At 46.3% G+C, this 14,827-nt stretch overlaps 1 protein-coding gene and 1 long non-coding RNA gene across 6 annotated transcripts in view; both read right to left on the minus strand.

Moving 5' to 3' along the window:
• LOC132407065 (granule associated Rac and RHOG effector protein 1-like) overlaps positions 1 to 14,827 on the minus strand; it is a 244,548-nt gene that overhangs the window by 21,750 nt on the left and 207,971 nt on the right. For all 5 annotated transcript variants that reach the window (XM_059993321.1, XM_059993320.1, XM_059993324.1 and 2 more), the window contains 2 exons: positions 9,942 to 10,103; positions 913 to 1,068 (listed from right to left, as the gene is read on the minus strand). In XM_059993321.1, the coding sequence (XP_059849304.1) occupies positions 913 to 1,068; positions 9,942 to 10,103 (318 nt within the window). The remainder of the gene's footprint in view (positions 1 to 912; positions 1,069 to 9,941; positions 10,104 to 14,827) is intronic.
• LOC132407067 (uncharacterized) lies at positions 3,565 to 8,389 on the minus strand. Its single transcript, XR_009516369.1, has 2 exons — positions 3,794 to 8,389; positions 3,565 to 3,719 (listed from the first exon to the last, which is right to left on the minus strand). It is a non-coding gene; the product is annotated as an uncharacterized LOC132407067 (long non-coding RNA).

Genomic DNA, 14,827 nt, shown 5'->3' on the forward strand with positions numbered 1-14,827 from the left:
ACCTATTACCTGCCAGTTTATCTTCCTTCCTCTCCCCCACTTTTTTATTCTGGCAACTTTCTTCTTCCTTTTCAGCCCTGATGAAGGGTTTTGGCCCAAAACGTTGACTGTTTATTCACTTTCATAGATGCTGCCTGACCTGCTGAATTTCCCCAGCATTATATTTTTGTTACCTTGACTGCTTAATGTTTATTCTTCAACATCGTAGAGACATCTAAAACATCTAAAAGAGACATTGTACTGGCAAAGCCATTGGGTCAGTAAGTGGGGAGAGGAGGCTCACTTTGTCCTGAATACTTTGAGAGGCACCAGCGATGGTGGAACAATTGTCCATTCCTGACCCCTGATTCAGAGGCACCCAAGGTATTAAAAACATGATGTTGGAGGACATCTCTAAACCTGGCCCAACTGCCTGAACAAGGTACAGGTTGTCCCTGCACTAAATAGTAATTTCACACTAGGATAGACTGGCTCAGCCAGCATGCTGATCAAAGGCTGGTGGTACAGATCAGGACACAGCCAAGAAGGCAATGAGCATCTCCTTCCAGACTCTGGAGTACTCCACAGGAGATCAGGAATAGGGAGACATAAACAAGCATCACTTGTAACAACAAAATACTGATCTGTGTACAAAGCAATGGGAGGGTGAGAGAGGGACTGATCCACATTCCCCAACATTAACAGAGTGCAGTAATTGTTCCCAACGCTTCCACTAATCAGAATCCAATTAGGTGCAATAACTGGGTGTTGGGAGTGAATCTGAGAGGTCACAGGATGTCTGCAATCTCTCCCCATTGGAGGAACATCTCCACTGAAACCCAGCTGAGATCAGGAGCTGTGGAGTCTGAACCTGAGTCCACAGTCACTCTGAGGAACCCACTCCATCCCTACGTCAGTGCTGAAGTCACTTACCAGCCCAGCCTGTCCGAACAGCAGTTGCACAGCCGTCTTGCAAGCACCACGCCAAGTTGATGGACAGACCTGATTGAGGATTTCTGTCGGGGACTCATCACGTGGGGAGACCTCGTTCTGCCCAGCTGCCTCCTTGATGAGCTGCACCATTGCTTGCTATGATGGGAGATATACCAAAGGACACGTTAGTCTTACCCACCAACCAATCAATCAGAACAAACCTCCCTTCAACACCCATCTGCAGTCAGAAAGGAACCTGTTTGAAAAAATTGTTGGCACCAACTCAATGAAATACCCACAGAATCCACCATCTTTCTCCACAAGTCTACACCATGATTACTCCATCTCCTCACCCAACAGCCTACACCATCACTAATCCATCTCCCCACCCAGCAGTCTCTACATCATCACTGACCCATCTCCTCACCCAACAGTCTCTACACCATCACTGACCCATCTCCTCACCCAACAGTCTCTACACCATCACTGACCCACCTCCTCACCCAACAGCCTACACCATCACTGACCCATCTCCCCACTCCCCAGTCTACACCATCACTGACCCATCTCCTCACCCAACAGTCTCTACACCATCACTGACCCATCTCCTCACCCCCCAGTCTACACCATCACTGACCCATCTCCTCACCCAACAGTCTCTACACCATCACTGACCCATCTCCCCACCCCCCAGTCTACACCATCACTGACCCATCTCCTCACCCAACAGTCTCTACACCATCACTGACCCATCTCCTCACCCAACAGCCTACACCATCACTGATCCATCTCCTCACCGAACAGTCTCTACACCATCAGTGACCCATCTCCTCACCCAACAGTCTACACCATCACTGATCCATCTCCTCACTGACCAGTCTACACCATCACTGACCCATCTCCCCACCCAGCAGTCTCTACACCATCACTGACCCATTTCCTCACCCAACAGTCTCTACACCATCCCTGACCCACCTCCTCACCCAACAGCCTACACCATCACTGACCCATCTCCTCACCCAACAGTCTACACCATCACTGATCCATCTTCTCACTGACCAGTCTACGCCATCACTGACCAGTCTACGCCATCACTGAACATCTCCTCACCCAACAGTCTCTACACCATCACTGACCCATCTCCTCACCCAACAGTCTACACCAGGCATGGGCAAACTACGGCCCGTGGGCCATATGCGGCCCGTTAAGCTTTTTAATCTGGCCCGCAGAACTTGATGAAATTATATTAATAAACCTTGTTAACGTTTTTTCCCCGCAATTCTGGCGTTTTCCCAATAGATGACGCACTCTATATACATTTGTGATGACCCATTTCCTGGCACATCCGAACCGGCTCACAATTAGCCAGCGTTCCGTCTAAGGGAGATAGCCTGCGGGGATTTGCAAGCACAGAGCTTTGGAGCCTCTGCGCCACAGGGGCAGGTTGAGGGAGGCTTAAAAGTGAGGCTGGGGATTTCGAATAAAGTTTTTTTTTCTTCGACTGCAGTTACCAACTCCGAGTCGTAATTTTAGCGCTGCATGTAGCACACCGCTACACATTGACCTTTGTTGAGGTGCAGCGTATTACTCCACATTTGTGTTTTACTCTCTGTTCGGCTCGACCTATTTGTGTGAACAGGCGTTCAGCGTCATGAACGTCAACAAAGCCAGCCACAGATCCAAGTTAACTGACCAACACCTCAGATCCATCCTGAGAATCGCCACAACAAAACTAAATCCAGACTTTGATGCGCTGGCTAAAAAGGGAGACCAACAACACTGTTCCCACTGAAATTAAAAATAAGTTTCTTCGTTGTGTTATGTAAAAAATGCATTTGAAAATATTTTTTTCAATAAGCCTTACATGTTACATGTCATTTCTGTGATGGACATGAGTAGTGCGCAGGTGCACGTACGTTCTCAAAATAAAAAATGCGCTCCAGATCAAATAACGCGCTCCGCATACTGGCGCGCTGTCACTGTTCTGTCCTTGTGCTGGTCGTTTTTGAGTTTTGGCACAGGGGATAATTGAATAAGAAGGAGCAGGACAAGTAGACCTGCATCTCCTACCGTTTTTGAAATAAAGACAGTCAGGAGGAGAGTGATGATGATAATATCTTGAAGGATAACAGAATTTTCAGTGCTTTAAAATAATAACTGTTACTATTAAAAAAGCTGTATTTTATTCATTTAATTTTCAGTGTTTTAAAAGTCACTTCAATAAATAGCTAAATACCATGGGACTTCAAAGACAGATATTTTGTTGTAATGCATTTGTTCATTTTCAATTGAAATTAAAGCACATGTTTTCTACATATCCCATGATATTTTATTTTCTCTTATGAGGTGTATTACCAAAACACTCTGTCCATCTGCTCCTGGTCCAGCCCCCCTGTCAAATTTTAGAACCCTTTGTGGCCCACAAGTCAAAAAGTTTGCCACCCCTGGTCTACACCATCACTGATCCATCTTCTCACTGACCAGACTACACCATCACTGACCCATCTCCTCACTGACCAGTCTACGCCATCACTGACCCATCTCCTCACCCAACAGTCTCTACACCATCACTGACCCATCTCCTCACCCAACAGTCTCTACACCATCACTGACCCATCTCCTCACCCAACAGCCTACACCATCACTGATCCATCTCCTCACTGACCAGTCTACACCATCACTGACCCATCTCTTCACTGACCAGTCTACACCATCACTGACCCATCTCCTCACTGACCAGTCTACGCCATCACTGACCCATCTCCTCACCCAACAGTCTCTACACCATCACTGACCCATCTCCTCACCTCCCAGTCTACACCATCACTGACCCATCTCCTCACCCCACAGTCTCTACACCATCACTGACCCATCTCCTCACCCAACAGTCTCTACACCATCACTGACCCATCTCCTCACCCAACAGCCTACACCATCACTGATCCATCTCCTCACTGACCAGTCTACACCATCACTGACCCATCTCTTCACTGACCAGTCTACACCATCACTGACCCATCTCCTCACTGACCAGTCTACGCCATCACTGACCCATCTCCTCACCCAACAGTCTCTACACCATCACTGACCCAGCTCCTCACCTCCCAGTCTACACCATCACTGACCCATCTCCTCACCCAACAGTCTCTACACCATCACTGACCCATCTCCTCACCCCCCAGTCTACACCATCACTGACCCATCTCCTCACCCAACAGTCTACACCATCACTGACCCATCTCCTCACTGACCCATCTCCCCACCCCCCAGTCTACACCATCACTGACCCATCTCCTCACCCAACAGTCTCTACGCCATCACTGACCCATCTCCTCACCCAACAGTCTCTACACCATCACTGACCCATCTCCTCACCTCCCAGTCTACACCATCACTGACCCATCTCCTCACCCAACAGTCTCTACACCATCACTGACCCATCTCCTCACCCAACAGTCTCTACACCATCACTGACCCATCTCCTCACCCAACAGCCTACACCATCACTGATCCATCTCCTCACTGACCAGTCTACACCATCACTGACCCATCTCTTCACTGACCAGTCTACACCATCACTGACCCATCTCCTCACTGACCAGTCTACGCCATCACTGACCCATCTCCTCACCCAACAGTCTCTACACCATCACTGACCCAGCTCCTCACCTCCCAGTCTACACCATCACTGACCCATCTCCTCACCCAACAGTCTCTACACCATCACTGACCCATCTCCTCACCCCCCAGTCTACACCATCACTGACCCATCTCCTCACCCAACAGTCTACACCATCACTGACCCATCTCCTCACTGACCCATCTCCCCACCCCCCAGTCTACACCATCACTGACCCATCTCCTCACCCAACAGTCTCTACACCATCAGTGACCCATCTCCTCACCCAACAGTCTACACCATCACTGACCCATCTCCTCACTGACCAGTCTACACCATCACTGACTCATCTCCTCACCCAACAGTCTACACCATCACTGACCCATCTCCTCACCCAACAGTCTACACCATCACTGACCCATCTCCTCACTGACCAGTCTACACCATCACTGACTCATCTCCTCACCCAACAGTCTCTACACCATCACTGACCCACCTCCTCACCCAAAAGCCTACACCATCACTGACCCATCTCCTCACCCAACAGTCTACACCATCACTGACCCATCTCCTCACTGACCAGTCTACACCATCACTGACTCATCTCCTCACCCAACAGTCTCTACACCATCAGTGACCCATCTCCTCACCCAACAGTCTACACCATCACTGACCCATCTCCTCACTGACCAGTCAACACCGTCACTGATCTATCTCCCCACCCACCAGTCTACACTCACTGATCCATCTCCTCACCCACCAGTCTGCAGTATATATAACTCATCTCCCCATCCAACAGTCTACACCATCACTGATTCATCTCACCACCCAACAGTCGACAGCACTGATCTGTCTCCTCACCCACCAGTCTACAGCATGTATGATTCAGCTCCTTACCCCACAGTCTGCACCATCGATGATCCATCTCCTCACCCAACTATCCATCGTCACTGCTCCACCTTTTCTTTCCATTATTTATTTGTGACTTATAGTAATTTTTATATATTGCACTTTAATGTTGCTACACAACAACAAATTCTGTAACGTGTGTCAGTAGTAATAAAACTGATTCTGCATATCAACACATGCACATCCGATAGATGGAATACAGTATTGGGAATGTATGGTTATGCACTTTGGTAAGTGGAATAAAAGTGAAGACTACTTTATAACCAGGGAGAACATTCAGAAAGCAGAGGAGAAAAGCGACTTGGCAGTCCTCATGCAGGATTTCCTTAATGTTAACTTGCAGGTTGAGTCAGTGGTGAGGAAGGCAGATGCAATTTTAACTTTCATTTTGTGGGGACTAGAATATAAAAGTAAGGATTTAATACTGAGGCTTCGTAAAACATTGGCCACACCACACTTGGAGCACTGTGAACAGTTTTGGGCCTCTTACCTAAGAAAAGATGTGCTGGCATTGGAGAGTGTCCAAAGGAAGAATAAACTCTTCTCAGGCTTCCAGCTGGGTACCAACATTTCGATGACAAACTCTGCCATCTTCATCAGGGATGATACCCGGGTATGTCTAGTCTGGTGATATTTATACCCCTGTCGGCACAAAACTACTCTGCTGCACCACTGGCTTTTGGGACCACCTGGTGAAGGAAGCCATTGAAACTATAGAAAAAGAATTTTAACAAAGATGAAGGTCTAGCACTAACTGGAATTTGATTGCAAACACAGTGGGACAATGGAAACCTGATTGGACGAGGACTAACTTATCAGGAGGTACCGTCAACAGGGGCATAAATACCACCAGACTGAACATGCCTAGGCATCATCTCTGATGAAGATGGCAGAGTCTTCCAGTGAAACATCAATTGAAATTGATAGATGTACCTGGACGGAAGCCTGAGAAGAGTTTATTCATCATATATAGATCCTTTGTCTAAAGGAGGTTCACAAGAATTATTCCAGAAAGGGTTAACATATGAGGAGTGTTTGATGGCTCTTGACCTGCACTCACTGGAGTTTCGAAGAATGAGGGGGGGTGGGGGGCTCTCACTGTAACCTATCGAATATTCAAAGACCTAGATAGAGTGGAAGTGGAGAGGATGTTTCCTATAATGGGGAGTCTAGGATTGGAGGGCACAGCCTCAGAATAGAGGGATGTCCATGTACAACAGAGATGAGGAGGATTTTCTTTAGTCGGAGGGTGGTGAATCTGTGGAATTCATTGCCATGGACAGCTGTGGAGGGCACGTCATACAGTATATTTAAAGCAGAGTTTGATAGGTTCTTGATTAGTCAGGGTGCAAAAGGTTACAGGGAGAAGGAAGGAGAATGGGGTTGAGAAAGATAATAAATCAGCCACGACTGAATGGCAGAGAAGACTCAGTGGGTTGAATGCCCAATTCTGCTCCTATGTCTTATGGTCTTATTATCACACACACTCATGCTTAGCTGCCTCCTGTGTGTTTTGTGCCATATATCCACTCTCACCTTGGATTAAGCAACACCAACATAATTTGGCTCCTTCAGTATGTAGGTTATGTAACACATCAGTTTTCCGATGGTCTCAAGGGTTCCTGAAGAGCACATTTATAGAAACCTGCTTTTAAAAATTACGTTGCTGACAGAGTTGGAAACTAGTGGAAACACGAGGAACTAGACAACATAGTGGGGAAAGGGGCATGGCAGCATAGTAGGGTGGTATGGTAACGTAGTGGTCAGTGTAATGCTTTACAGCACCAGGGTTCAATTCCCACCACTATTTGTAAGGAGTTATACATTCTCCACATGACCACAAGGGTTTTCTCTAAGAACTCTGGTCACCAATAATCACAAGCAATCCAAGGATGACCTCAAATGTACCCAGGATCTGTCAAGCACCATCCTTGTTCCATTCAGTTACACTGCTGTTCCCCAGAATTTTCCTTCCCATGCTCTCTCACAGGGAAATCACTCTATTTTAAACTGATATTTTCCATTTTAATTCCTCTGCGGTTGAACCAGCTCCAACTAAATAGGACCTGTTCCACACAAACCCTTAGTTCTCTGAACATTAAAGGTGGATATTCAGGACATTGTGTCCATGCCAGCTTTGCAAAGGAGCTGATCAAAGGGATCAGATTAGCTTTACTTGTCACATGTACAATGAAATGTGTTGTTTGCATCAACGACCAAAAACAGTCCGAGGATGTGCTGGGGTCAGCACGCAAGTGTTGCCATGATTCCAGCGCCTCCATAGCATGCCCACAACTTACTAACCCTAACCTGTATATCTTTGCAATGTCGAAGAAAATTGGAGCTCCCCAAGGAAACCCATGTGGTCAAGGGAAGGACATACAAAAGTGTTATGCTAACCACTATGCTACTCTGCATTCTCCTGTCTGTAGATTTTCCTTATTCCCGTTATTTATCCAACTCCCTTTTGGAATTAGAAACAAGAGAAAATCTGCAGATGCTGGAAATCTGAGCAATGCACCCAGACTTCCGATGCTCTCAAGGCACCTTAAGCCACAAACAGGTCTCTGAATAGCACACTTATAAAAACCTGCTTTTAAAAACTACATTACTGACAGAGTTGGAAACTAATGGGAACACATGGAACTAGACAACGTGCTCTAGTACAGTTGGGGGAGGGGGAGAGAGGCCTAAAACATCGACCATACTTTTTTCCATGGATGCTGCCTGGCCTGCTGAGTTCCTCCAGCATTTTCTGTGTGTTGCTCCCTTTTGGAAATACTGAATTTGCTTCCAGTGAATTCCAGAAGACTGAACTTACTGTTTAAAAAAAGGTAAATTACTCTTATTCTCCCCGACTGCCACTGATTTCTCCTTCCTTCCTCCATCACTGGAATTCACAAATCATCTCAACACATTTCCCAAGAGAGGTCACTGTCAGGAAGCAAATCTGGGGACTTTGTAATCTCATGGATTTTGGGCTCAGACATTTACAAGACACTGCCCAAAATAAGTAAAACTGCCTCATATATATTTGGTTTGGTACACTTGGTCACTACAGAAGGCAGAGGGTGGCAGCAGCTGGAGCATATTCCCCCTGGAGATCAGTGACTAGTGGCGTTTTGTAGGAACCTATTCTAGGAACCCTTGTAAACCCTTGTGATTCTTGTAAATAATCTAGATGAGGAAGGGGAATAGCGGGTTAGTAAGTTTGCAGATGACACGAAGGTTAGTGGTGTTGATAGAGCAGAAAGTTATTGAGGTGTACAGTCAGCCCTCCTTATCCGCGGGGGATTGGTTCCGAGAACCCCCGCGGATACCCAAGTCCCTTATTTAACCTGTCTCAATGCGGTGATCTTTAGGACCCAGCGGAACCCCGGACATTATTTAACATGTCTCAGTAGGGTGGACATTAGGACCTCTGAATCCGCAGTGTTTCTGTTCACGAAAAGAATCACGAACCCGATTGAAAATAAGGTGGAAGTAATGAACTGATCGAAAAGAGGTGAAAAGCTATCGGTCATTGGAAAAGTGTTAGGCTACAGTTGGTCAACGATTGGAACAATTTTAATGGAGCATGTGAAAGGCCCTGCCTCGATGAAAGCTACAATTATTACTAAGCAACGCAGTGGTAATTATTGAAATACGTATGATTAAGTGTGTTATATGCATAGAAAGGTAAAATATGTACTATATACTAAGTAAAACTCTTAACTAACTGACGCTAAATAATACCAGTTGTACCTGTTCCGACTTCAAATCCGACTTAAAGATGGACTCAGGAATGGAACTCGTTCATAAGCCGGGGACTGCCTGTACTTTTAACTCATTTCTAGATTACTTATAATACCTAATACAATGTAAATGCTATGTAAATAGTTGTATACTGTATTGTTTAGGGAATAATGACAAGAAAAAATGTACATGCTCAAACAACAAGTGCTGGAGAGAGAACTTTCGGGTTTTCCCGATCCACCATTGATTGAATCCGCGGATGAGGAGGGCCGACTGTATATTGAAATGCAATTTCCTGCTCAACACCATCACTGTGTAACCACAAATCAAATGCTAAACTCTCCATCACCTCTAGTGATTACAAGTACTGGTATTAACTCAGGATGCACCGCTGCATTGAGTCATGTTAAAGTCCTACTGCAGAATAAAGAACATTCCAGATCTTTAACAGAATGGGGTATGGCAACACAGTGGTTGGTTCAACACTTTACAGCACCAGCAACTGGGGTTCAATTCCCGCTGCTGCCTGTAAGGAGTTTGTGACCACGAGGAATTCCTCCAGGTGTTCCATTTTCCTCCCACATTCCAGAGATGTACTGGTTATGGTTAGTAAGTGTGGGCATGCTATGTTGGTGCCAGAAACACATCCTCAGATTGCACTGGTCATTAATGCAAATGGTGTATTTCACTGTGTGTTTGGATGTACATCTGACAAATAAACCTAAACTTTTAATAAAATAAATTTAATCTTTAAGGAATTAGCTACCATCTTCAGCTTCAGATTCTCTGCTCCGGACTCGCCGAAGGAGACCCCTTTGAGGAAGTGGGGTCCGATCTGCACAGGTACAGTGGGGAGTTCACACTGTAATGGCTGGGCAGGATACTGTCTCCTTCCTGCTTGCTTCACCTCAGCCTCGCTGCAGCAGCCCTGGGAAGACACGAGACGTAATGTGACAAGAACTCAAAGCACTAGATGCATTACAAAGTCTCCCAGACCCCAATCCAAAACCCAAGATTGTTAACCCCATTTTAGGCAATTATAACAAATTGGTGTAATCACAAAGAAGGCTCTACATTTTTGAGGAGATTTTGTTTGTCACCAAACACTCTGGCAAATTTCTACAGACGCATGGTAGAGAGCATTCTGAAAAGTTGCATCACCACCTGGTCTAGAGACTCCAAGTGCAGCATCAAAGAGGCTGCAGAGGGTTGCAGACTCTGCCAGCTCTATCACTGGCTCAACCCTCCTCACCATCAAGGACACCATCAAGAGGTGGTGCCTCAAGGCGGTGGCATCTGCCAATGAGGAACCTCACCATCTGGGGCGTGCCTTCTTTTTGTTGCAACCATCAGGGAGCAGGTACAGGAGCCTAATGACCCACACTCAGTGATTTAGGAACAGATTCTTCCCCTCCACCATCAGATTTATGAACAGCCCATGAACACTACCTCGTTATTCATTCTTCTTCTTTATGCTTGATTCTGTGATAGAATTACACAGAACAGTAATTCTAAGAAATTTATCTCTTGGACCCCTGTTTCTCCTACAAAGTTGAGCCACGTTCAAAAGAGGGAGACAAAAAGCATTAAACTATCATCATCATGTGTCATGTCGTACAACGTGGACGATCATGGTCTGTCTGTGACCATGATTGTTCTTGGCAAAATTTTCTACAGAAGTGGTTTGCCATTGCCTTCTTCTCAGCAGTGTCTTAACAAGATAGGCAACCCTAGCCATTATCAATGCTTTTCAGAGATTGCCTGGAGTCAGTGGTCGCATAGCCAGGACTTGTGATTTACACCAACTGCTCATACGACCACCCACCACCTGCTCCCATATCAAGTCAAGTCACTTTTATTGTCATTTTGACCATAACTGCTATGTACAGTACAGAGTAAAAATGACTGAAGTCTCCCAGTCGGTAAGTCTAGGATCCAGTTGCAGAGGCTCAGCTTTCCAATCAGTCTCTGAGGGACGATTGTGTTGAATGCTGAACTGAAGTCTATGAACAGCATCCGAACGTATGTGTCTTTTTTGTCCAGGTGGGTTAGGGCCAGGTGGAGGGTGGTGGCAATAGTGTCGTCTGTTGAGTGGTTGGGACGATACGCAAACTGCAGGGGGTCCAGTGAGGGGGGCAGCAGGGTCTTGATGTGCCTCATGACGAGCCTCTCGAAACACTTCATGATGATAGATGTGAGTGCAATAGGACGGTAGTCATTCAGGCAGGACACTGAAGACTTCTTCGGCAAGGAAACGACGGTGGCGGCCTTGAAGCACGTTGGAACAGTGGTGTTACTCAGGGAGATGTTGAAGATGTCAGTGAGAACATCTGTTAGCTGGTCTGCACATCCTCTGAGCACTCTTCCAGGGATGTTGTCTGGTCCAGCAGCCTTCAGTGGGTTGACCCTGTACAGGGTTCTTCTCACATCGGCCACGGTGAGACACAGCACCTGATCATTTGTGGGAGGGGGGGGGGGGTGGATTTCCTCACCACCACGTCATTTTCCACCTCAAAATGGGCAGAGAAGTTATTCAGCGCACCTGGGAGGGAGGCATCACCCGCACAGACAGGTGATGTTGTCCTGTAATTGGTAATGTCCTGGATGCCCTTCCACATGTGCTGTGTGTCGCCACTGTCCTGGAAGTGGCTGTGGATTAGCTGGGCACGTGCATGCTTTGCCCCTCTGATGGCTCAGGACAGTTTGGCCTTGCTGTTGTTAGGGCTGCTTTGTCGCCTGCTCTGATGGCGGAGTCGCGGGACCTCAGCAGCTGCTTCTAAACTGGTCTGGAATGGTATGTGGAACGCCAGTGGTCTGTATGCGGGGATTAGCGTAACAGAGATTGGTCTGAGTAACTGAGGTGGGGGTGGGGCTCCACCTGGTACACGTCGGGGATGTTTATATAAACTAGGTCCAACGTGTTCTCCCCCCTTTTTGCAAGGTCCACATACTGATGGAATTTGGAGAGCACTGACTTAAGGTTCGTGTGGTTAAAATCACTGGCGACAATAAACAGTCCATCAGGGTGTACGTTCTGCAGTTTGCTAATAGCCCTGTACAGTTCACAGAGCGCCTCCTTAGCATTAGCACTGGGGGGAATGTAGACATCGAATATAAGGACAGAGGTGAATTCCTGTGGCAAATAAAATGGTCTGGATCGAACTGCCACAAACTCCACTAGCGATGAGCAGTGTCTGGAAACCAGCACAGAGTTCTTACACCATTCCGTCTCGATGTAAACACACACACCACCACCGCGAGAGCTGCATCCACATGAAACAAGGCGAGCCCGTCCAACTGAATGGCAGCGTCTGAAATTCCCTCAGTGAGCCACGTCTCTGTAAAAACGTACGCAGAGCAAACTCTGTACTCCCACCGAGTATTTTGTTGTAGTCGGATGTAGTCCTATTTATTGTCCAGGAAGCAGACATTGGAGAGCAGAATGGATGGGAGAGATCTTCATGTGATCCTGATCGAGGATTTTGCAAGTGTCACACGTTGCCAAAGGGTGAACTGCAGGTTAGTAGAGAGAAGGAGTGCCTTACACCTCCTTTGGTAGAGACATATCTCTACCCCGTCACCCAGTAAAACTAGAGACGAGTTAATAATATTTGTGGCAGGGAAGATACTATATTAGTTGCACACACAAAGTGCTGGAGGAACTCAGTAAGTCAGGCAGCATCTATGGAGGGGAATAAACAGTCCACGTTTTGGACTGAGACCCTCCTTCAGTGCTGGAAAGGGGACTGAAGCCAGATTAAGAAGGTGGGAGAGGGGAGGTGTACAAGCTGGCAGATGATAGGTGAGACCAAGTGAGTAGGTGGGGGAAGTGGGTGAAATGAGAAGCTGGAGCTGACAGGAGAAAGAGGTAAAGGGCAAAAGAAGAGCCAGCGAAGGGGCGCCACAGTAGCATAGTGGTTAGTGAGGTGCTATTACAGCTCAGGCTATTGGAGTTCAAGTTTGATATCATATGTAAGGAGCTACTATGTCCTTTCCATGAATGTGTGGGTTTCCTCCCACAGTCCAAAGATGTACTGGTTAGTAGGTTAATTGGTCACTGTAAATTATCCTGTGATTAGGCTAGTGTTAGATCGGTTAAGTTACTGGGCAGCACGGGTTGTTGAGCCAGAAGGACCTGTTCTGTGCTGTATCTCCAAATAAATAAGTAAAAATAAGAAGAAATATAGTACTGTGGCGACTCATTTCCTGGCACATCCGAACCGGCTCACAATTAGCCAGTGTTCCGGCTAAGGGAGATAGCCTACGGGGGTTTGTGAGTACGTGTCTTTTGGAGCATCCGCACCCACGGGGGGCGGGTTGAGGGAGGCTTAAAAGCAAGGCTGTGGAGTTCGAATAAACTTATCTTTGACTGCAGTTTACCGACTCCGTGTCGTTATTTTAGCGCTGCGTATAGCACACCGCTACAGTACTATATAACAGGAGAGGGCAGTGGACCACAGAAGAAAGGGAAGGAGGAGGGATTGCTCCAATATTTTGTGTGCATTACTCAAAATTTCCAGCATCTACAGAATCTCATGTTTACTATATTAGTTAAATTAAGTTTCACTAAATGACTGGCTTCTGTAAATATCGGCCAGACTGTACTTAAAGAAGCAGTAGACAGCCATGAAATTTAACGTTACCAAATTAAGTCAATATGATTTCATTAAAGGTAAATCATATTTGACAAATTTGCTTGAGTTCTGTCAGGATGTAACTGCCAGAATCGATAGAGGGGAAGCTGTTGATGCACTTGAACTTTCAGAAGGTGTTTAATTTATTTATTTAGAGATACAGTAGGCTGTGCTGCCCAGCAACCCACTGATTGAACCCTAGACTAATCACAGGACAATTTATAATGACCAATTATGTATTTGGACTGTGGGAGGAACCCCATGCATTCCATTGCGGGGGGGCATACAAACTCCTTATAGACGGTGTTGGAATTGATCTCCATACTCCGGAACTCCCTGAGCTTTAATAGCGTCAACTAACAGCTACACTCCCACAGCGCCTTCTCTAGTTGCCCTTAAAAAGGTGGCGGCAGGCTGCCTCATGAACCATTGCAGTCCTGGAGGTATGATGCCAACAATGCTGTTAGGGAGGGAGTTCCAGAAAATACAAAAACTGGAGAACACACACCACCAGGCTCAAGGACAACTTGTCATATCATAAGACTAAACACAAGAAATTCAGTAGGTGCTGGAAATGAACCAGATGTTTTGGACCAAGACCCTTCTTCAGGACTAACAGTTTAATATTATAAGACTAGTGCTTTATAAGGCAATTGAACAGACCTCTTGTATGATAAAGATGGACTCTTGGCTCACAATCTAACTCATTATGGGCTTACACCTTATTGTCTGACTGTAATTTCTCTGTGACTGTGACACTTAATTCCGCATCTGTCCTGCAGAAGGGTTTCGGCCCAAAACATTGACTGTACTTTTTTCCATCAATGCTGCTTGGCCTGCTGAGATCCTCCTGCATTTTGTGTGCGTTGCTCTGCATCTGTTATTGTTTTTCCTTGTACTGACTCAATGCACTGTTGTAATGAATTTATCTTTATGGATGGCAGTAACACAAAGTTTTCCACTATACCTCGGTAGGTCTGACAATAATAAACTACTTCCAACAACATGCTGTTAAGGG

The sequence above is a fragment of the Hypanus sabinus genome, chromosome 17 (genome assembly GCF_030144855.1).
Source record: "Hypanus sabinus isolate sHypSab1 chromosome 17, sHypSab1.hap1, whole genome shotgun sequence".
In the NCBI taxonomy this organism is placed as follows: Eukaryota; Metazoa; Chordata; class Chondrichthyes; order Myliobatiformes; family Dasyatidae; genus Hypanus; species Hypanus sabinus.